Source organism: Ranitomeya imitator, chromosome 4, assembly GCF_032444005.1.
Source record: "Ranitomeya imitator isolate aRanImi1 chromosome 4, aRanImi1.pri, whole genome shotgun sequence".
Taxonomy (NCBI): Eukaryota; Metazoa; Chordata; class Amphibia; order Anura; family Dendrobatidae; genus Ranitomeya; species Ranitomeya imitator.
The window spans coordinates 619622513-619646148 of NC_091285.1; the positions used below are offsets into that span (position 1 = coordinate 619622513).

Consider the following 23636-nt stretch of genomic DNA (forward strand, 5'->3'; position numbering starts at 1 on the left):
AGCCATAGGGTCTCCACGCCAGCGCCAACTACAGTGCCTCCACACCAGCGCCAGTCACAGTGCCTCCACACCAGCGCCAGTCACAGTGCCTCCACACCAGCGCCAGTCACAGTGCCTCCACACCAGCGCCAGTCACAGTGCCTCCACACCAGCGCCAGTCACAGTGCCTCCACACCAGCGCCAGTCACAGTGCCTCCACACCAGCGCCAGTCACAGTGCCTCCACACCAGCCATAGGGTCTCCACGCGAGCGTTTTTCCCATGAGCAATCAAAGCTCCACCACCGACGCCTGCAGGTGGCGCTACAGACACAGTTCAGTGCCCCATAATGGAGCATATCACGGCTGTCCTAGCACAGGGCCGCAGAGGTCACGTCTCTGTGAGGAATGCGCCGCTCTCAGTCACTCGTCCTCCCCATACACATAACGAGGCTGCCATGTCTTTTTCCTTAGCTAAAGCTAGGTTGAAAGCGCGCAGTGCACGCCGGGAGATGAAGCTCTAGGACAAGTGTCGCGAGGTGTAGCGCTGCTGGTCTGCACCGGAAGACGCGAGGACACGGCTCAGGCTGTCGCCCTGGAAACAGGTTTCTGGCCGCTATATGTGACGTGTGGCTCCGGGGGGCTGCTGCGTGTCCCGGTGTACGCGGAGCCGGGTGGGCGCTGTGGGGAGATGCGGCGGGACCCAGCATATGTTGGTGCAGATGTTTAGGGTCTTCTCATGTCTGGGCCTTGTGCGGGCACTATGGAGCGGAGCTGCCCGGCGGCTTCCATCATTCCCCTGTAGAACACATGATGGCTGACACTCACCCCAGGCGATATTTCATTTTTGTACTTTTGCTTTTTTTTTTTCTCTCCTGGAAAAAAAAAGTTCAGCGGTCTGTAAAATAACAATGATTTGTTGCCAAGAGATCCTGTGTGTTTTTTTAGGAAGGTGAGGTGACATAAAAAGCACGCTGCTGATGGTTTGATCCTTTTTTTTTCTTGTTTTCGCCACCTGTGGTATTCCGTCAGGGTGACCAACGCTGCTTAGGGGTCCGCTGGGGTGATGTTATGGCAGCTAGATGGTATACCTTCCCACAGGTGAAGTATGTCCCCAGGGCTTCCCAGTGTTTGGATGGTGTGAGGCGCAGTGAACAAAGAGGACACAAGGTTACAGTCTCTTTACCTTTTTACTGAAGGTTCAGCATCCACAGGCCAGAGCACAGACCATAGGGCAGGCAGAGTCCAGCCGGTCTGAAGGCAAATCCAGAGTCCCCTTATCCAGGTGGAAATCAGTAGCCTTCCTCTAGCGCCTGAGTGTTGTAGTTCCTCCCTTCTGAGCTTCTGGGTGAGGTCCTCACAACTGTTGTAGATTAGGCTTGAGCGAAACGGATCGGACAAATTCAAAAGTCGCGGACTTTTGGTAAAGTCGGGTTTCATGAAACCCGACGTGATCCTAGTGTGGGATCGGCCATGCGGTCGGCGATCTTCGCGCCAAAGTCGCGTTTCGTATGACGCGTTTGGCGCCATTTTTTCAGCCAATGAAGGAGCGTGGGCAGAGTGATGACATAGGTCTTAGGGGCGTGGACGCCTATCGCCATCTTGTCGCTTGTGCGCTGTAGCGATTTGCAATGTGTAACACCAGCTTTTCTGTTGAGAGAGAGAGAGTGAAAAAAAAGATAGATTTCCCATTGACTTTGCATTGGGTTTCGTGTTTCGGTCGATCCCCAACTTTTCGCCATAATCGGCTGATTTCACTCGACTTGACTTTTGAGATAGTCGGATTTCGCGAAACCCGACTCGACCCTAAAAAAGTAAAAGTCGCTCAACCCTATTGTAGATGTTAAGTCTCTCTCTCTGTCCCCCTGATGGATAGGATAGGACAAACCCGTATGACTGGTGGCCTGAGGCTTTTTACAGGGACACTATCACGCCCCGGCCCCCACAGTTGCCACCGTGCCTCCTGGTTATAAGGTCGGGCAACTAATATGGAACTAGCTGTCCTGCCGGTCTCTGGAGCCAGGCTTGGAGAAGATGACTCCCTCGGTGTTCCGACTACTGGCTTCTGCGCCTCAGAAGGAGGCAGCTTTTGCAGGGCAGAACTCCTTCTGGTTTCCTCTCCTTTTGCTATGACTTCGTTTCTCACTCTCAGCAACGCAATTCCCTTCAATGTCTCTTTCTTTGGATGCTGCCGCATTGGTAAGCAGGCGCAGCTCCGTGACCTTCTGACTTAGCCTCTGACAGGATCCCACCTGTAGGGGACCCACTACCTGAGAGGAGCTCAGATAGCAGCTCACTGGGTGAAGCCCAGCTCACTTCTCCTTCTTCCTGTCCAAACTACCAGTTTTACCTAATTGTGAGGAGTGCCCTAATAAATAAAAACATAGCTCCTCCTGGCGGCCTGGAGTGTGAAGTGTGTTGTGTGGTTTTTGATACCTGGGAAAGAGATCTCCTTTATTGCCTTCAGACGTAACACCATTCCCCCTGGTGGAAGAATGACATTACTGCAACGACCAGGACCCTGGGGCGCTGGAAATTGCTAGTCTGAATGTGCCTTTAGATGAATGGGCTTAGCTGCAATACCAACCATAGCTACTACAAAATGGATGGCGCTCTGGCTTTGGTGCTGGTATCCTCTCTGTGGCCACTTTAATCAGCTCATTGTGGGGGGTGATGGGAGTTAGACCCACAGTGATCTAAGATTGATGACTTGCCTCAAAAAAAGGCTATCAATAAATAAAGTCTTAAAAACTCAATGGTTTTGAGTAGGGTTGAGCGAAACGGATCGGTCATTTTCATAAGTTGCCGACTTTTGGCAAAGTCGGGTTTCATGAAACCCGACCTGATCCCAGTGTGGGATCGGCCATGTGGTACGCGATCTTCGCGCCAAAGTCGCGTTTCATGACGCGTTCAGCACAGAAAATATACTGTATTACAGTGGGCCTGATTTATTCACTAGTCTCCCAGAAAAAATAAAAAAGAGGGAGATTAAGATTGGCAAATCTGCATCTGTGCCAGTCCTGTCTGTGGCATCTGTCTGTCATTTTCTGCCACAGAAAATATACTGTATTACAGTGGGCCTGATTTATTCACTAGTCTCCCAGAAAAAATAAAAAAGAGGGAGATTAAGATTGGCAAATCTGCATCTGTGCCAGTCCTGTCTGTGGCATCTGTAATTTTCTGCCACAGAAAATATACTGTATTACAGTGGGCCTGATTTATTCACTATTCTCGCAGAAAAAATAAAAAGGGGGAGATTTTTATTGGCAGTATGTGCATCTGCGTCAGTCCTGTTAGTAGCATATCTGTCTGCCACTTAAGCTGTGTACTGTAATACAGTGGGCCTGATTTTCCCTGCAGTCTCACCCACCTATAAATTCACAAGTTTGCGTACACCTTGTAACTGGTTTTACAGTACCAAATACCATTTGTTTGGTTACATTTTTCAAAGAATGAGGAAGTCTGGTGGAAGAGGCCGTGGGCGGTCATTGCCAGCTGGTAATGATGGTAGTGGTGGTGGAACATCAGGTGGTCGTGGGAAAAGCAATATAGCACCTAAGTCTCGAGTTGTTGAGCCAGCGTCATCGTCTGGCTACACAAGGCCTCGAACGTTCCCTTTTCTGGGAGTGGAGAAACCGCTTTTAAAGCCGGAACAGCAGGCTTTTCTTGCTGACTCTGCCTCTAGCTCTTTCGCCTCCTCTTCTGAAAGTGCAAAATGTAATAGCAGCGTGTCGTCAGTGGATGCTCCCGGTCAGGGATAAGTCTCTTCCTTGTGTTCTTCACCCAGAACAACAGAGAAGGATGCGTCAGGCGACACAACGGGTTACTTCATGGAGCTCTTTACACATACCGTGCCTGGGTTAGAAAGTGAAACCGTTAACAGGCCATGCCCATTACAAGATGAATCGGACATGGAGTGCACAGATGCACAGCCACAGCCAGATTATTATGTTGTTCCTTTGACTCAGATCAGAACATTGCCCTCGCAGTGTACTGATCCAGAATCTGACCCTGATGAGACTATGGAGCCTGTTGTGAATTCTGTTGTCGGGCTCCCTCCTGTGGTCATGAATGGTACTTCGGCTGGTTCTGTCCATGGACTTCCTCTGGTGGGTGTTTCTGAGTTTCACAGGTGACGAGGTTAATTCGTTGGCTGCTGCTCTATTTAACTCCACTTAGATCTTTGCTCCATGCCACCTGTCAATGTTCTAGTATTGGTCTGTTCACTCCTGGATCGTTCTTGTCACCTGTCTTCCCATCAGAAGCTAAGTTCCAGCTTGTATTTCTTTGGGTTGCTATTTTTCTGTCCAGCTTGCTATTTAATTTGTTGTCTTGCTTGCTGGAATCTCTGGGACGCAGAGGGAGCGCCTCCGCACCGTGAGTCGGTGCGGAGGGTCTTTTTGCGCCCTCTGCGTGGTCTTTTTGTAGGTTTTTGTGCTGACCGCAAAGTAACCTTTCCTATCCTCGGTCTGTTCAGTAAGTCGGGCCTCACTTTGCTAAATCTATTTCATCTCTGTGTTTGTATTTTCATCTTTACTCACAGTCATTATATGTGGGGGGCTGCCTTTTCCTTTGGGGAATTTCTCTGAGGCAAGGTAGGCTTTATTTTTCTATCTTCAGGGCTAGCTAGTTTCTTAGGCTGTGCCGAGTTGCATAGGGAGCGTTAGGCGCAATCCACGGCTATTTCTAGTGTGTTTGATAGGTTTAGGGATTGCGGTCAGCAGAGTTCCCACGTCCCAGAGCTTGTCCTTATTATCAGTAACTATCAGGTCATTCCGTGTGCTCTTAACCACCAGGTCCATTATTGTCCTGACCACCGGGTCATAACAGGAGCCCCGTCATGAACGCTATAGCACCGGCTTACACGGTGACACAGAGGAAGGTGCACAGGACATAGAAGAGGAGGTCATAGATGACCCAGTTGTTGACCCCGATTGGCAGCATTTGGGGAACAGGGTGCAGGCGGCAGTAGCTCTGAAGCGGAGGAGGAGCCGCAGCAGGCATCAACGTCGCAACAGGTTCCATCTGCCAGGCCCGTATCTGGTCAAAAACGTGTGGCAAAACCAAAAACAGCTGTAGGACAGCGTGGCCATCCGGTTAAAGTAGCTCAGTGTGCAATGCCTGAAAAGGTATCCGATAGTAGGAAGAGTGCAGTCTGGCATTTTTTTAACCAAGATCCAAATGATCAGGGCAAAGTCATCTGTAAAAAATGCTCAAGGACCTTCAGCAGAGGTCAGAATGTTAAAAATCTAAATACAAGTTGCATGCGTAGACATTTAACCACCATGCACTTGCAAGCCTGGACTAACTACCAAACGTCCCATAACGTTGTAGCACCCTCTCCCAATGAAGCTAGTCAGCAACGCTACATCCCTTCCCTCACTGTAAGCCCACCGTTTACCACACCACCTGCAGTAAATGTGGAGGTTTCGTCGCAAGGCCAAAGCAGTCAGGGAATCACCAGGTTCGTGGTAGGAAACACTGTATGTAGGGCAACAGCAAGAATACCATCACCAACCCTCTCTCAGTCTGCCATGTCCACCGGCACCCCCGCTAGTTCCACCATATGCAGCTCTCCAGTCCAGCTCACGCTACATGAGACTCGTTAGGAAAAGGAAGTACTCATCCTCGCATCCGCGTACACAGGGTTTGAATGCCCACATTGCTAGACTAATCTCGTTAGAGATGATGCCCTACCGGTTAGTTGAAAGCGAAGCTTTCAAAGCCCTGATGGACTACACTGTACCACGCTACGAGCTACCCCGTTTCACACTTCTTTTCGAGAAAAGCCATCCCAGTCCTCCACCAGCATTTAAAAGACCGCATTGTCCATGCACTCAGGCAATCTGTGAGTAGAAAGGTGCACCTGACAACAGATGCATGGACCAGTAGGCATGGCCAGGGGCGTTACGTCTCCATCACGGAACACTGGGTTAATGTGGTGGATGCAGGGTCCACAGGGGACAGCAATATTGGGACAGTTCTGCCTAGCCCACGGTCTAGGAAACAGTTGGCTGTAGGTGTTCGCCCCCCCTTCTCCTCGTCCTCCAGCAGAAGCGAGAGCTCGTCCACAGACCGCAGTCACACGACCACTCCATCCGCAGCTGCCACTGTTGCACACGAGGTGTCCCATTATGGAACAGCTAGTGGCAAGCGTCAGCAGGCTGTATTGGCAATGAAGTGTTTGGGCGACAACAGACACACCGCGGAAGTTCTGTCCGAGTTCTTGCAGCAAGAAACTCAGTCATGGCTGGGCACTGTACATCTTGAGGCAGGCAAGGTAGTGAGTGATAACGGAAGGAATTTTATGGCTGCCATAGCCTTTTCACAACTGAAACACATTCCTTGCCTGGCTCACACCTTGAACCTGGTGGTGCAGTGCTTCCTGAAAAGTTATCCGGGGTTACCCGAGCTGCTCCTCAAAGTGCACAGACTTTACTCGCACATCCGTCGTTCGCCCGTACACTCCAGCCGTATGCAGAACCATCAGCGTTCTTTGAACCTTCCTCAGCATCGCCTAATCATCGACGTTGCAACAAGATGGAACTGCACATGCTTCAGAGACTGTGCGAACAGAGGCGTGCTATTATGTATTTGTGGGAGGATACACATACACGGGTAGGCAGTTGGATGGCAGACATGGAGTTGTCAGGTGTGCAGTGGTCGAAGCTACAAGACCTGTGTCAAGTCCTTCAGTGTTTTGAGGAATGCACACGGCTGGTTAGTGCAGACAATGCCATAATAAGCATGTGCATCCCCCTAATGCGTCTGCTGATGCAAAGTTTGACGCACATAAAGTAGCAGGCGTCTGCAGCCGAGGACGAGAGAAGCCTTGGTGACAGTCAGCCATTGTCTGGTCAGGGAAGTCTACAGGACGAGGTGGCGGGCGAAGAGGAGGAGGATGATGGGGAGGAGTATTTTTTGGATGAGGAAGCTTCTCTGGGGGCAATAGAAACTGCTGGCGTTGCAAGGCCGGGTTCAGGGTTTTTGAGGGAGACAAGTGACGTTGATTTGCCCGAAAGTGCTCCTCAACCCAGCACAAGCACTGATTTGACAACTGGAACATTGGCCCACATGGCAGATTATGCCTTGCGTATCCTCAAAAGGGATCCACGCATTATAAAAATGATGACCGATGACGATTACTGGTTAGCCTGCCTCCTTGATCCTCGCTATAAAGGCAAATTGCAAAATATCATGCCACATGAGAACCTTGAACAAATATTGGCAACCAAACAAGCAACTCTTGTAGACCATTTGATTCAGGCATTCCCAGCACACAGCGCCGGTGATGGTTCTCACACAAGCTGCAGGGGGCAACAGGGCAGAGATGTTAGAGGTGCACAAATCAGAAGTGGCATTGGACAGAGGGGTTTTCTGACAAGGTTGTGGAGTGATTTCGCAATGACCGCAGACAGGACAGGTACTGCAGCATCAATTCAAAGTGACAGGAGACAACATTTGTCCAGTATGGTTACTAACTATTTTTCCTCCCTTATCGATGTTCTCCCTCAACCGTCATTCCCATTTGATTACTGGGCATCCAAAATAGACACCTGGCCTGAATTGGCCGAATATGCATTGCAGGAGCTTGCTTGCCCAGCAGCTAGTGTGCTATCAGAAAGAGTATTCAGTGCTGCTGGTTCAATACTGACCGAAAAAAGGACTCGTCTGGCTACCCAAAATGTTGATAATCTAACCTTCATTAAAATGAACCACTCATGGATTTCTAATTATTTTGCCCCACCTTTCCCGCCTGACACCTAGCTTTCCTGTAAAAAGGTCTTGCTTGTGGACTGGTCTTACTGACTGTTCCAATCTCTTAATTTGCAGCTGCTGTTTGTCCAGCATACGACATGTTTACACCTCCCTACATGGGCTAACTCCCCCCACGGGGCCGTGGTCTCGCCACTTGGCGCAAGCACCCGTGAGTGCCGTTTGTCTGAAGAGGTGGGTGTGCCCACTTTTGGTCGACGGCACTGCCACTGGGTCCCTCATAGTACAATGAAGTGTCTCTGCCTGTGGTGGCGTGCACCCAACGTCAGACACACCGTTGTAACATGAGGGGCCCTGGGCCAGTACCGCCGCCCACGAGAGAGTGTCCCCCCCAGCTCAAACAGTGCTATACCACTTGCAAAATTATCTCTCACTGCTCCACCAATGTTTAGTCTATGCGCTGAAATCCTTCAATGCCTGGCACTGACAATACCAATTTGTTGACATGTATGATGCTAGTTAAAATAGTCAGTGGCCCTGTCCTACATTTATTACACCAGTAAATACTTTGCGCCAAATTACAATGTCTGAAAGTCAGAAAGGAGCCCACCCCTGTACCTAAGTATGCCACCCTTTTTTTTTTTGTTTTTTTGCTAGACATTAACATCTATTTAGTGTTTGGGAGTACTAACTGTGTCAGTCACTCCTTCCAATTGTCCTCCGCTGACCACACCAATGCTGCCTTGGTACCCCTGCCACATAATCTTAGCTGCATTGAGCCTATTTTGTTATTTTAGGCCTACTAAGTCTGTCTGCGGTCCATCCTTCCAATTGTCCTCCGCTGACCACACCAATGCTGCTTGTGTACCCCTGCAAGATAATTGAAACTGCATTGAGCCTATTTTTTTTATTTTAGGCCTACTAAGTATGTCTGCGGTCCATCCTTCCAATTGTCTTCCGCTGACCACACCAATGCTGCCTGTGTACCACTGCCACATAATCGAAGCTGCAGAGCCTATTTTGTTATTTTAGGCCTACTAAGTCTGTCTGCGGTCCCTCCTTCAAATTGTCCTCCGCTGACCACACCAATGCTGCCTGTGTACCCCTACCACATAATCGAAGCTGCATTGAGCCTATTTTGTTATTTTAGGCCTACTAAGTATGTCTGCGGTCCATCCTTCCAATTGTCCTCTGCTGACCACACCAATGCTGCCTGTGTACCCCTGCAAGATAATTGAAACTGCATTGAGCCTATTTTTTTATTTTAGGCATACTAAGTATGTCTGCGGTCCATCCTTCCAATTGTCCTCCACTGACCACACCAATGCTGCCTGTGTACCCCGCCACATAATCGAAGCTGCATAGAGCCTATTTTGTTATTTTAGGCCTACTAAGTCTGTCTGCGGTCCCTCCTTCAAATTGTCCTCCGCTGACCACACCAATGCTGCCTGTGTATCCCTGCAAGATAATTGAAACTGCATTGAGCCTATTTTGTTATTTTAGGCCTACTAAGTCTGTCTGCGGTCCCTCCTTCCAATTGTCCTCCGCTGACCACACCAATGCTGCCCGTGTACCCATGTAACCTTTTTTAAACCTGCAGCGAGCTAACTTTGTGGTGTAAGGCCTACTAGCAGTGTGTCTGCGCCACGCAATACAGCTGTCCTCTTAAAAAAACTGAACTGCAAGTGTCAGGTTTTCAGCCTGGCAGAATTGTCAAACTGCATTGGGGCCACAAGTTTGGTTGGGGTCTACAAACTGTGTCTGCAGCTCCAAGGTGTTCTCCATGTTGCCTTTCCTTAGCTTCAATCTTCAGGCTCTCGTTAAGTAGTTGTTAATATAACACTGCATTAGGCCTACAGGTTGGGTTGGGTTCTAGAAACGGTGTCTGCCGCTCCAAGGTGTTCTCCTGGTTGCATTTCCTGAGCTTCAATCTTCAGGCTCTTGTTAAATTGTTTTTAATATAACACTGCATTTGGCCTACTTGTTTTGTTGGCCCTACTAACGGTGTCTGCCGCTCCTTGCTGTTCTCCTCCACTGAACAAACCAGTGCCGCCTGTTTACTTCTGTTACCAATTTTGAACTGCATTTAGCCTACTTAGTGATTTGGGCCTACTCACTGTGTCAGCCTCTCATTACAGTTGTCCTCCACTGAACAAAGCAATGCCGCCTGGTTAGTTCTGTTACCAACTTTGAACTGCATTTAGCCCACTTTATTATTTGGGCCTATATCTGTGTTTCCTCCTCATCCTGCCCATTGCCCAGCCAGTGATAGATGAGTCTGCTGGTACATTGACCCAGAAAGCTACATTCCCCGTGCACGCTACACAGCCAGAATGTGACCCTGCTGAAAGTCAGATTACCCTTCCCGCATACCATACCACCTTACACGGGGACAAAGAGGAAGGTGCAGATGAAAGTGCAGGTTCCTTCATCAGGTGGGGGGGGGGAATACTCGTTGGCAACGTCACTGACACAGGGCCCCTCATAGTACGCATAAGTGTCGCTGCCGGTGGGAGGCGCCCCGCCGTGAAAACACACCGCCGTACTTTGAGGGGTCCTGTGCCAGTGCCAATGCCAATGAGTGGGGCCCCCCCGCTTGCTCTGGATCACAGCACTTGCAAAGTTGAAATACTTACATTTCCCTGCTACACTGCCGTGACGTGGTCCACATTTCCTGGGCCCACTAAATACTTGAACCAGCCCTACCCCCCACAACTTTAGCCAAATGACCCCCAATTTCCAATGGCTAACTATTATTAGAAGGTAAATTAAGATTGACAAGCTTCAGTAACAAGAATGGATGTTTTTGCCATTAAAATGGGCACTGTAGGTGTTTTCCTGGCCCCCACTCACTGCCGACTATGCTTCCCCAATGTCTTGCATTGGGTTTCGTGTTTCGGTCGTTCCCCGACTTTTCGCGATAATCGTCCGACTTCACTCGGCTCGACTTTTGAGATAGTCGGGTTTTGCGAAACCGACTCGTCCCAAAAAAAGGAAAAGTCGCTCAACCCTAGTTATGAGTAGAAAAGTGGCTTCTCAACGTTAATAAGTTACTACAAGGTTTGTACAAGAATTTGCTGATGTGTAATGTGTCAGCAAGAACGTTGGGAATAATGCACCTCACTGCAGACCTGGACGGACCGTAGCCAAGCTAGGAGCCAGCGGGGACTGTACATAGGGCCACATTCACACAGCTGGTGCAGGAGCTGGTGGGGCTCAATATTCAGATTGGATTAGGTAAGAGGAGGATAGAAACCCTTCACTTCTCCTACGTGCTGCACCTAATATTGGAGAAGGAAACAATAGTCCGATCGGCTTCCTGCCAGTGCGTGTTTGGGCTCAAAGTGAATCTGGCAGATAGTCCATGGGCAGCATGTATGATCTCCCCCAGGTACGTTTGACTATGAAATGCTGCAGTATTTTAGAGAAAAACCTACTTTAAAAGCCGCAAGGGACCGAATTTTCCTTTTCTCACCATTACCTTCAGCATGTTTTTAGCTATTAAATCTCCTGAATTATTCTACATGTACGGCTGTCGCGAATAAATCCAGCTTCATACATCTATAGTAACATTAATAACGTGGCACATTATAGACGTGTGTGACTGTTATTTATGACTTGTATGTGCCCACGATCCAGAACTAACAGCACTTTGAACGCAGCACATGTTCGCTGCGTCCAAAGCACTGCCGTCTATTGAACGCAGGTGAATCCGTATGTGATCACTGAACCATGCGGATTCAATACATTCTATGGGTGAATTCTGCTGCGGAGACTCACGTCTCTGCAATAGAAATTGACATGCTGCTGTCTGAAGAGACGCGCCGCATGTCAGTCTCCTCGAGTGATTTGCTAGTGTCTCTGGACGCATAGTGGACATGGGATTTCTTGAAATCCCATCCCCTATGCTGTAACATCTGGACCCTGCCCAAGTACGCAGCGTCCAACACGCAGCGTTTACTGATCGTGGGCACCTACCCTTACACTGGCTGCAACACAATGAATGAACTCTCCGACACGTGGAACAGATACAGTAGGAACTACAGCACACAAACTAATGGCATGTGAATAAGACTTAAATAGGACCTGTCATTAGATCAGAAGTGACCAGTATTTGCTCTTATTTTATTGCTGCTGCGCCCCGGAGTATTTCACTTGTTATTTTTTTAATCTGACGTACGGATCCATGAATACGGGCCTTTTTATTTTGTGGGTTTTTTCAAAAGGGGGTTGACACTGGATTGTATTGCAGATGTATCTAAAGATACTCCCCCAAGGAATCCTGTGAGTCACACCCCCTTAGTAAAGACCATAGACATAAGTAATAAATAAAAAGGCCCGTAGATCTGGAACACCATGGTGGATTAAAAAAAAAAAAAACACACAAAAAAAAAACCTCAGGATTGTATGTGATGCAATGAGAAAGTTGCGTCTATACTATGAATAGGACAGCTCTCACCATCCCTCCCAGCAGAGCATCACAGAACAATGTCAGTCACCAGCTGGGGGTTTCCTTACAGCCATATAACTAGCCACATGTAGTAAAACACTTGTCCCTTTATTAAATCTTCTAGTTTACATTGTCAAAGTGCCAGTCAGCGCACCTCATCGTACCGGCCAGTCGGCGCACCTCCCGTACTGGCCAGTCGGCGCACCTCCCGTACCGGCCAGTCGGCGCACCTCCCGTACCGGCCAGTCGGCGAACCTCCCGTACCGGCCAGTCGGTGCACCCCCCGTACCGGCTAGTCGGCGCACCTCATCGTACCGGCCAGTCGGCGCACCTCCCGTACCGGCCAGTCGGCGCACCTCCCGTACCGGCCAGTCGGCGCACCTCCCGTACCGGCCAGTCGGTGCACCCCCCGTACCGGCTAGTCGGCGCACCTCATCGTACCGGCCAGTCGGCGCACCTCCCGTACCGGCTAGTCTGCGCACCTCATTGCACCGGCCAGTCGGCGCACCTCCCGTACCGGCCAGTCGGCGCACCTCCCGTATCGGCTTGTCTGCGCACCTCCTGTACCGGCTAATCGGCGCACCTCCCGTAGCTTACTTGTTTTAGCAACAAGTACCGTATATGGTTCATTTACATTTGGAAGAGTGGCTAATGAAACCAGGTTTTAAAGGGTTTGTCCACTACTAGTACAACCCCTTCTCTATCTGAATGTTTGCCCCTGTGAAAATAAAAATACTATACTCACCTCCCTTACTGGCGCCGTTTCAGCGGTGTTCCCGGGGCTCACGTGAGGTTGTTATATTACTCGAGCCCTGCACCCATCAGTGCTGGTGTCACTGTCCGCTCCTTCGGACGTAGTAGTAATCACAAGGAAGTGAGCGGTCAGCCGTAGCTCCCACTCTTTGTTGATTACGCCAGGCGCCAGTATGGGAGGTGAGTATAAGGCTGCCGTCACACTATCAGTATTTGGTCAGTATTTTACATCAGTATTTGTAAGCCAAAACCAGGAGTGGGTGATAAATACAGAATTGGTGCCTTTGTTTCTATTATACTTTTCCTCTATTTGTTCCACTCCTGGTTTTGACTTACAAATACTGATGTAAAATACTGAACAAATACTGCTAGTGTGACGGCAGCCTAAGTGTTTTTATTTTCACAGAGGCAAACCTTCAGATCGAGAAGGGGTTGTCCTAGTACTGGACAGTCACTTTAATAGAGTTTTGGACTCCTTTTCTGGTTTAAAAGCAATTTTTGCAATATGTTTCCATTGAAAATCATACGTTTTGGCTTTTATAGGTTCTTGTTTTTCCACGTACATTGCTGACTGGGAGTTTGTAGCTCTTTAATCTGGACTTATTTTTACCATGTCAAAGTTCATCTCAACTTTGATGTGCTCAGCGATCATAAAATAGTTGAGATTTCAGGAAAAGACTTACAAACTCTCCGCGTGAGCCAGCTGACTGACGGATTGTCACTTAACTCATTCTACAGCCAACTGTGTGCAGGGTAACGAAGCTTGTAAAATGCAAATGGAACACTTTTTTTTTTTTTTTTACTGAAACTCAAGTGCAAAAAATATTTTCAGCCTAAAATATGGTACATTCATTTTGTCTAAAAATTGAAAAAAATGTCCCCAAAGCGTACGAGTCCTCAAAAATACAAAAGTGAATGTTTTTCTGACAATGGACAGCTGACAGACCCCCTTATCCTTATATAAACCAATGTTTTTACTGTCATATGCTAATGTTACCAACCTTCTCTCTTTTGATAGGTTGATGTTGGCGTCTGTCCACGGTCTCCTGCGAGCAGTCCAGCGTAACTCTGTCCACGGCTTGCCCTGGAGAGGCATCTCCTACTTCTCTCCACTAAGGATGAGGCTTATACAGTTTCAGAGCCCAACTTCTACCGGCCGGAGGATCGGATTAGAACTGGATGGAGACAGAGTCATTGACCTAAATGCCTTTGATTCATCACTTCCATGTGGGATGAGAGAATTTCTGGAAGGCGGAGATGTAACATTGGAGATAGCTAAGAGGTACACACCAAATCTCTACTGGGCACTCCCTCACTGAGTCTTCATACACAAAGTAGTTGTGTATGAGTTTTACTTTAAAATTGTAGCCAAGTTCTCTGCAAAAATGAAAAGAAATGCCATTCTCTCGGTCAGTGGGCATGTACGTAGGGTGGGGTGTCGGGCGGCACTATACAGTAAACCGTCGTGGCCAAAGGTTTAGAGACTCCTATTTTGGCTTTTAAAATGTTTCCTACTTCAGCGTTTTTGATCTTAGTTGGATGTTTCTATAATTACTGAAGTACAATTATCAGCATTTCATAAGTTTTTACACTTTTATTGACACTTACATTAAGTTTATACAAAGACTTAATATTTATAGCGTTGACTCATTTTTCAAGACTTCCGTCCTTTGCCCTGACAGCTGGATTTCAGTCTCTGGGCCAAATCCTGACTGGTGATCCCCATTCTTGTCTAATCAGTGCTTGGAATTTATCACAATTTCTTATGTTTTTGTTTATCCACCCTCTTTTTGAGGATTGACCATAGGTTCTCAATGGGATTGGCCATGAACCAAAATGTCAATGTTTTCTCTACTGGGCCATGTAGTGTCACTTTTACTCTGTGATATGGCCTCCATCATGTTGGTGAAAACATTGATTATCCCCAAATTTCTCCTGGATGGTTGGGGGAAGTTTCTTCAGATGTTTACATCCGATTGTTTATTCATGCCAGTTCTTAGTCAAAATTGTGACTGAACCCCCTCCATGGATGAGAAGTCACTACTAGTGACGAGCGAGTGTATTCGTTACTCGGGTTTTCCCGAGCACGCTCGGGTGATCTCCGAGTATTTTTTAGTGCTCGGAGATTTTGTTTTCATCGCCTCAGCTGAATGATTTACAGCTACTAAGCAGCTTGATTACATGTGGGGGTTGCCTAGCAACCAGGCAACTAGTTCAGTGCTCTCTTGGTCGTCTCTTATTACCTTGGTGCTCCTTCTGTCTTCTTTTCTGTTACCTCAGTGCTCCTTCTGTCTTCTTTTCTGTTACCTCCGGTGCTCCTTCTGTCTTCTTTTCTGTTACTTCGGTGCTCCTTCTGTCTTCTTTTCTGTTACCTCCGGTGCTCCTTCTGTCTTCTTTTCTGTTACCTCCGGTGCTCCTTCTGTCTTCTTTTCTGTTACCTCCGGTGCTCCTTCTGTCTTTTCTGTTACCTCCGGTGCGCCTTCTGTCTTTTATTCTGTTACCTCCGGTGCTCCTTCTGTCTTCTTCTCTGTTACTTCGGTGCTCCTTCTGTCTTCTTCTCTGTTACCTCCGGTGCTCCTTCTGTCTTCTTTTCTGTTACCTCCGGTGCTCCTTCTCTGTTACCTCCGGTGCTCCTTCTGTCTTCTTTTCTGTTACCTCGGTGCTCCTTCTGTCTTCTTTTCTGTTACCTCCGGTGCTCCTTCTGTCTTCTTTTCTGTTAACTCGGTGCTCCTTCTGTCTTCTTTTCTGTTACCTCCGGTGCTCCTTCTGTCTTCTTTTCTGTTACCTCCGGTGCTCCTTCTGTCTTCTTTTCTGTTACCTCGGTGCTCCTTCTGTCTTCTTTTCTGTTACCTCGGTGCTCCTTCTGTCTTCTTTTCTGTTACCTCGGTGCTCCTTCTGTCTTCTTTTCTGTTACCTCGGTGCTCCTTCTGTCTTCTTTTCTGTTACCTCGGTGCTCCTTCTGTCTTCTTTTCTGTTACCTCCGGTGCTCCTTCTGTCTTCTTTTCTGTTACCTCCGGTGCTCCTTCTGTCTTCTTTTTGTTACCTCGGTGCTCCTTCCGTCTTCTTTTCTGTTACCTCGGTGCTCCTTCTGTCTTCTTTTCTGTTACCTCCGGTGCTCCTTCTGTCTTCTTTTCTGTTACCTCGGTGCTCCTTCTGTCTTCTTTTCTGTTACCTCCGGTGCTCCTTCTGTCTTCTTTTCTGTTACCTCCGGTGCTCCTTCTGTCTTCTTTTCTGTTACCTCGGTGCTCCTTCTGTCTTCTTTTCTGTTACCTCGGTGCTCCTTCTGTCTTCTTTTCTGTTACCTCCGGTGCTCCTTCTGTCTTCTTTTCTGTTACCTCCGGTGCTCCTTCTGTCTTCTTTTTGTTACCTCGGTGCTCCTTCTGTCTTCTTCTCTGTTACCTCCGCTGCTCCTTATGTCTTCTTTTCTGTTATCTCCGGTGCTCCTTCGGTCTTCTTTTCTGTTACCTCGGTGCTCCTTCTGTCTTCTTCTCTGTTACATCTGGTGCTCCTTCTGTCTTCTTTTCTGTTACCTCCGGTGCTCCTTCTCTGTTACCTCCGGTGCTCCTTCTGTCTTCTTTTCTGTTACCTCGGTGCTCCTTCTGTCTTCTTCTCTGTTACCTCCGGTGCTCCTTCTGTCTTCTTTTGTTACCTCGGTGCTCCTTCTGTCTTCTTTTCTGTTACCTCCGGTGCTTCTGTCTTCTCTTCTGTTAGTTCAGTGCTCTTTCAGTCGTCTCTTGTAATCTTGGTGCTCCTTCAGTCTTCTGTTGCTTCGGATCCTAACAGTTATCACAGAAGCCCACTGTGCATTAGAGCCAGGGTCCCGCTGCAGATCATATGGACACAGTGACAGTCCCCTTACAATCATAGCCCTGTAACCGTACAATGCAGACCCTTTGAGGACTCCTGTCTCCTCCCATAGCAATAGCACGGTGGTGAGTAATGGTCAAATAAAGGAAAAATATAACTATTCTATATATAAAAAAAAAATATTTACTCCAGTCCCTTTTTTTAAGACATCTGCCCCAACCATGATCAGTGTATATTAGACATTACATAGTCTGTTTTGTAGGCAATTACTTAATTTCTTACTAGTCTGGGAAGACTGTCGTCATATAGAGACCTGTAGTAGGGAAATTTACATGCCAGGCAATGTGCCCTGGGAAAATTATATGCAAATGAGATGTCCAGGAGAAAGCAGGATGGGTAGTTCCTGCCCCTGTAGGTCAATGTCTGACCATTTAATAAGCTTTTAACTGTTAATAGGATAATTATAAGGTAGCTGCCTTTAATAGAGGGCATCAGACACCAGCTTTTTTCCTCAGGTCGCTCATTTTGGTGACATGTCTTCCTTTTTAGGGCCCTGGCTTCTCATCAGAACATCCTGAGTCGCTCTCAGCTCTCAATCTTGGCTCCCATCACCAACCCTGAGAAGGTTATTTGTATTGGGATGAACTATGTTGACCACTGCCTGGAGCAAAATGTCCCTGTTCCAAAAGAACCCATCATCTTCAACAAGTTCCCCAGCTCCATCGTTGGTCCATATGACTCCATTGTCCTTCCTGCTGAAAGTCAGGTGCTTGTGGTGATTTTTAGAGGGGGAGCAGTAATACACATGTCACCATCAGAGTTTACTAAAGATGATTTACATCTAGTGCGTACAGAGCCTTAAAGGGAGTCTGTCAGTACAAAATCACTGCTGATCCCAAGCACAGATGCCTGCTGCACCCATGGCTCTGCCAAACAGTCCAGTGCACCTTCCCACCTACTTGTTGGACAGCTCTAGCTTTACAGAATCCAGATGAGGTGGGAAGGTGCACTGAAATGTTAGTAATCGCCAAGGGCGTAATAAGCATCTGTGCTTGGTTTGAACAGTCCTTCTGTACCAACAGATTCAAGGAATGTGCTGCTCTGCTTCTCCTGTACATCAGATCACACATCAGGTAATACATTGTAGGCTGTGTTCACTTGGGTCACAGATTCCTATCTGCTGCAGGTTCATGATGCAATATGAACAGAGTCTTAAAGTAACATTTTGCTGACTGCAAACCTGAAAACTTTGGAGCTGTCTTTTTCCACTTTTAATACATTTCTAGGAGGCAAATTGTATTCCATGTAAAAACTCTCATACAAGGCTCACAGCGTGCTTTTGGCAAACAGTCGGTGTAATGGGAGGGCACTCTCATGGCATATTGTGCTTCAGGTATTAGAGTGCACTGCACAGCACGCTTTCTAAGGCTACGTTCACATTTGCATTGTGCGCCGCTGCGTCGGCGACGCAACGCACAACGCAAATAAAAACGCACGCAAAAACGCTGCGTTTTGCGACGCATGCGTCCTTTTTTGCCGAAATTTGGACACAAGAAAAATGCAACTTGTTGCGTTTTCTGCGCCCGACGCTTGCGGAAAAAAAACCCGCATGCGTCACACAACGCAGCACAACGCATGTCCATGCGTCCCCCATGTTAAATATAGGGGCGCATGACGTATGCGTCGCCGCTGCGTCGCCTGACGCAAAACGCTAATGTGAACGTAGCCTAACATAACAGTATGTCAAATGCGTGTGGTATACATTTTTTAGGTGTCAGTGGCAGATTTATGAAGTTGGATAAGCTTATTTCCATTTCCTGTATGCTAGTCAGATGTAAGGGATCTTGTAGCATTCTAAATCATAAGGACATAAGATTTGCACCCCCTCCCCCATTATGTAGTAATGCCCCATATTTTGGGCTCCTTCCTGGTAATCATGTTCCCCATCCAGTGCACATCCTAGTATATATAACCTCCATCCTGGTATATATGTCCCTTATCCTGGTGTATATGTTCCCCATCCTGGTATATAAATTGGGGAAAATAAGTATTTGAAACACTTCCGATTTTGCAACTTTTCCTACATAGAAAGAATGGAGAGATCTGTAATTTGTACCGTAGGTACACTTCAACTGTGAGAGACAGACTCTAAAAATAAAAACCAGAAAATCACATTGTATGATTTTTAAATGATTAAATTGCATTTTATGACATGAAATAAGTATTTGATCACCTACCAACCAGCAAGAATTCTGGCTCTCACAGGCCTGTAAGTTTTTCTTTAAGACGCCCTCCTACTCTGTCCTCATTACCTGTAGAAATGACACCTGTCAACACCATCACACTCCAACCTCTCCACCATGGCCGAGACTAAAGAGCTGTCTAAGGACACCAGAGACACAATTGTAGACCCGCACAATGCTGGGACAATAGGCAAGCAGCTTGCTCAGACGGGAACAACTGTTGGTACAGTTATTAGAAAATCAAAGAAACAGAAGATGACTGTCAATATTCCTTGGTCTGGGGCTCCATGCAAGATCTCGACTCATGGTGTAAGGATGATTCTGAGAAAGGTCAGGAATCAACCCAGAATTTCATATGAGGACCTGGTCAATGACCTGAAGAGAGCTAGTACCACAGTCTCAAACATTACCATTAGTAACACACTACGCTGTCATGAATTACGGTAAAATCCTGCAGGACATGCAAGGTCCCCATGCTCATGCTAGCACATGTCCAACCCCGTTTGAAGTTCGCCAACCACCATCTGCATGATCCAGAGGAGAAATGGGAGAAGGTCAGATGAGACCAGAATAGAATTCTTTGGTATCAACTCCACTCGCCGTATTTGTAGGAAGAAAAAGGATGAGTGCAAACCCACGAACACTGTCCCACCCGTGAAGCATGGTGGGGGAATCTTCATACTGTGAGGTTGATTTTCTGCAAACGGGGACAGGACAACTGCAGCATGTTGAAGAGAGGATGTCTGGAGTCATGAGATTTTGGCTAACAACGTCCTTCCCTCAGTAAGAGCATTAAAGATGGGTCGTGGCTGGGTCTTCCAGCATGATAATGACCCGAAACACACAGCCAGGGCAACTAAGGAGTGGCTCTGTAAGAAGCATTTCAAGGTATTGGAGTGGCCTAACCAGTCTCTAGACCTGAACCCTGTAGAAAATCTTTGGAGGGAGCTGAAACTCAATGTTGCCCAGCCAGAGTCCCAAAACCTGAAAGATGTGGAGAAAATCTGTATGGAGGAGCGGGCCAAAATCCCTTCTGCAGTGTGTGCAAATTTGGTCAAGAACTACAGGAAACGTCTGACCTTTGTAACTGCAAACAAAGGTTTCTGTACCAAATATCAAGTTAGGTTTTTCTATGGTAGATAATTTGCATTTTTTGCATGAAAAAAGTATGTAAAAATCATACAATGTGAGTTTCTGTTTTTTATTTTTAGATTCTGTCCCTCACAGTTGAAGTGTACCTATAGAATTACAGACCTCTACATTCTTTGTAAGTGGGAAAACTTGCAAAATCGGCAGTGTATCAGATACTTATTTTCCCCACTGTATATCCCCGATCCTGGTATATATGTCCCCCATGTGTCACATTACAAGCGCTTCTATCAGCTCTCCTAGAACTATCGCCTCCGCTGTACTGCACTTCTCCCCATACTGCCTGTTTAGAGATGTCATTATCACACCTAGGGCGCAGTCAGACGGCCATATTACTCGCATGGACTGGCCTGTGGCTCTCCTGACTTGAGCATTTATTTCTTTGCAGCTGTCACGCTCGAGTCAGCAGAGCTCGGTCCAATCATTGCGATGCGATTGTCGTCCATGTTATACGGCCGCCTGACTTCGCTTTGTTGCTCAACTTATAGTCACTCAGCAGTGAGATCGGAGCAGGATCTCATTACATCTCATACAGGACTAGTCCAGAACAGGCAGGTTACTCCTCTGGGGGATGTAGCAAAAGCCCTGATCACACGTAGCTTGAGCACCACGGACATAAGTGTGATTCCTGAAACTGCTAGAAGGGTTTGTAATATGACTCCACTAAACTCAGCAGCACTGCTCCTCCTCCACACCGACTCATGCACAGCTCAGAGCTGTAGCAGTCCATTCACACGGTGAGAAATCCGCTCCAAGCTGTGATGGGTGCGGTTTTTTCCAAGTATATTGCTGCTCATGATTGGTCCACATCATACAGGGAGAAGAAGTATACACCCCCAGTGAAGTCTGCCTGAAAAAAAAAAGTTAAGTCCAAGTGGGTGTTACTGCATTATGTGTCAAATACTTTTCTGATATCTCCGCAACACAGGCAAAATTAAAAGATAAAAGAAATTATATTCCACTTTGCAGACAATATTGCATTGTGGGTCCAGTTGAACATGAAAAATAGGGTATTCACATGCGGCAGAATTGTTGTAGAAATGTTTGCTACCTGTGAGTATGGCCGAGAGTTTAGTGGCAACATCACCGGCTGGAACATACATAGTTATTTGTTCCATACAGTATAGTGATAACATAAAATAGTTTAACCCCTTAATGACCGCCAATACGTCTTTTAACTGACCTGAGATATAAGAGAATATCCTCCCCATACAGATGACAATCCAGCATCTGTCGGTTGTACACTATAGCTGACAACTTGCTGTATCAGCCACGATCAGTATTTGCACCTTCTAAATCTGTTTAACCCCTTAGATGCTGCTGTCAATAGTGACTACATCCTTATAAATGGTTAACAGAGTGTGGGGGCTTCTTCTTTATCCCAATTAGTGCCCTCAGTTCATGATTTTGTTGTCCTGATGTTTGCGATGGCAATTCATGACCAAATAGCGGCCTTAGAGTCTGACGGCTGTAGTAATCTGTTTAGAAGTTAGCAACATTTAGGTGGTAAAAATACACATTTTCATTTCTGTCATGCCACTTTGCATCAATTCCTGTAAAGCACCTGAAGGGTTAATAAACTACCTGACAGCAGTTTTCAATATGTTTAGGGGTGCTGTTTTTAAAATGGTATCACGTTTGGGGGTTTCCCAATATATGGGACCCCTAAAGTCACTTCAAACATGGATAAGTCCCTAAAAAAATAAATGTGGTAAATTTCTTTGAAAAAATTAAAAAATGCTGCTACATTTTTAAACCTCCTAAAATGCTAACAAAATAAAAAAACATTTTACAAATGGTGCTGATGTAAAGCAGACATGTGGGAAATGTTATTTATTAATGGTTTGCTGTTGTATGACTATCTGGATTAACCCCTTCATGACCCAGCCTATTTTGACCTTAAAGACCTTGCCGTTTTTTGCAATTCTGACCAGTGTCCCTTTATGAGGTAATAACTCAGGAACGCTTCAACGGATCCTAGCGGTTCTGAGATTGTTTTTTCGTGACATATTGGGCTTCATGTTAGTGGTAAATTTAGGTCAATAAATTCTGCGTTTATTTGTGATAAAAACGGAAATTTGGCGAAAATTTTGAAAATTTCGCAATTTTCACATTTTGAATTTTTATTCTGTTAAACCAGAGAGATATGTGACACAAAATAGTTAATAAATAACATTTCCCACATGTTTACTTTACATCAGCACAATTTTGGAAACAAAATTTTTTTTTGTTAGGAAGTTATAAGGGTTAAAATTTGACCAGCGATTTGTCATTTTTACAACGAAATTTACAAAACCATTTTTTTTAGGGACCACCTCACATTTGAAGTCAGTTTGAGGGGTCTATATGGCTGAAAATACCCAAAAGTGACACCATTCTAAAAACTGCACCCCTCAAGGTACTCAAAACCACATTCAAGAAGTTTATTAACCCTTCAGGTGCTTCACAGCAGCAGAAGCAACATGGAAGGAAAAAATGAACATTTAACTTTTTAGTCACAAAAATTATCTTTTAGCAACAATTTTTTTATTTTCCCAATGGTAAAAGGAGAAACTGAACCACGAAAGTTGTTGTCCAATTTGTCCTGAGTACGCTGATACCTCATATGTGGGGGTAAACCACTGTTTGGGCGCACGGCAGGGCTTGGAAGGGAAGGAGCGCCATTTGACTTTTTGAATCAAAAATTGGCTCCACTCTTTAGCGGACACCATGTCACGTTTGGAGAGCCCCCGTGTGCCTAAAAATTGGAGCTCCCCCACAAGTGACCCCATTTTGGAAACTAGACGCCCCAAGGAACTTATCTAGATGCATAGTGAGCACTTTGAACCCCCAGGTGCTTCACAAATTAATCCGTAAAAATGAAAAAGTACTTTTTTTTCACAAAAAAATTCTTTTAGCCTCAATTTTTTCATTTTCACATGGGCAACAGGATAAAATGGATCCTAAAATGTGTTGGGCAATTTCTCCTGAGTACACCAATACCTCACATGTGGGGGTAAACCACTGTTTGGGCACATGGTAAGGCTCGGAAGGGAAGGAGCGCCATTTGACTTTTTGAATGAAAAATTATTTCCATCGTTAGCGGACACCATGTCGCGTTTGGAGAGCTCCTGTGTGCCTAAACATTGGCGCTCCCCCACAAGTGACCCCATTTTGGAAACTAGACCCCCCAAGGAACTTATTTAGATGCCTAGTGAGCACTTTAAACCCTCAGGTGCTTCACAAATTGATCTGTAAAAATGAAAAAGTACTTTTTTTTCACAAAAAAATTCTTTTCGCCTCAATTTTTTCATTTTCACATGGGCAGTAGGGTAAAATGGATCATAAAATTTGTTGGGCAATTTCTCCCGAGTACGTCGATACCTCATATGTGGGGGTAAACCACTGTTTGGGCACTCGGCAGGGCTCGGAAGGGAAGGCGCGCCATTTGACTTTTTGAATGGAAAATTAGCTCCAATTGTTAGCGGACACCATGTCGCGTTTGGAGAGCCCCTGTGTGCCTAAACATTGGAGCTCCCCCACAAGTGACCCCATTTTGGAA

General features: G+C 46.5%; 1 protein-coding gene across 3 annotated transcripts in view; it reads left to right on the plus strand.

Annotated features, from left to right (window-relative positions):
• The first annotated feature begins 306 nt into the window (after window positions 1-306).
• Window positions 307-23636, plus strand: part of LOC138676909 (oxaloacetate tautomerase fahd2, mitochondrial-like) — a 47256-nt gene continuing 23926 nt past the window's right edge. The window contains exons 1-3 of one of the 3 annotated variants that reach the window (XM_069766605.1): window positions 307-582; window positions 13915-14178; window positions 17253-17469. In XM_069766605.1, the coding sequence (XP_069622706.1) occupies window positions 13919-14178; window positions 17253-17469 (477 nt within the window). In that variant the 5' untranslated portion in view covers window positions 307-582; window positions 13915-13918. Of the gene's footprint in view, window positions 583-10811; window positions 10931-13914; window positions 14179-17252; window positions 17470-23636 lie in introns of those variants that run through there. The other 2 variants (XM_069766607.1, XM_069766606.1) reach the window with 2 other exon arrangements.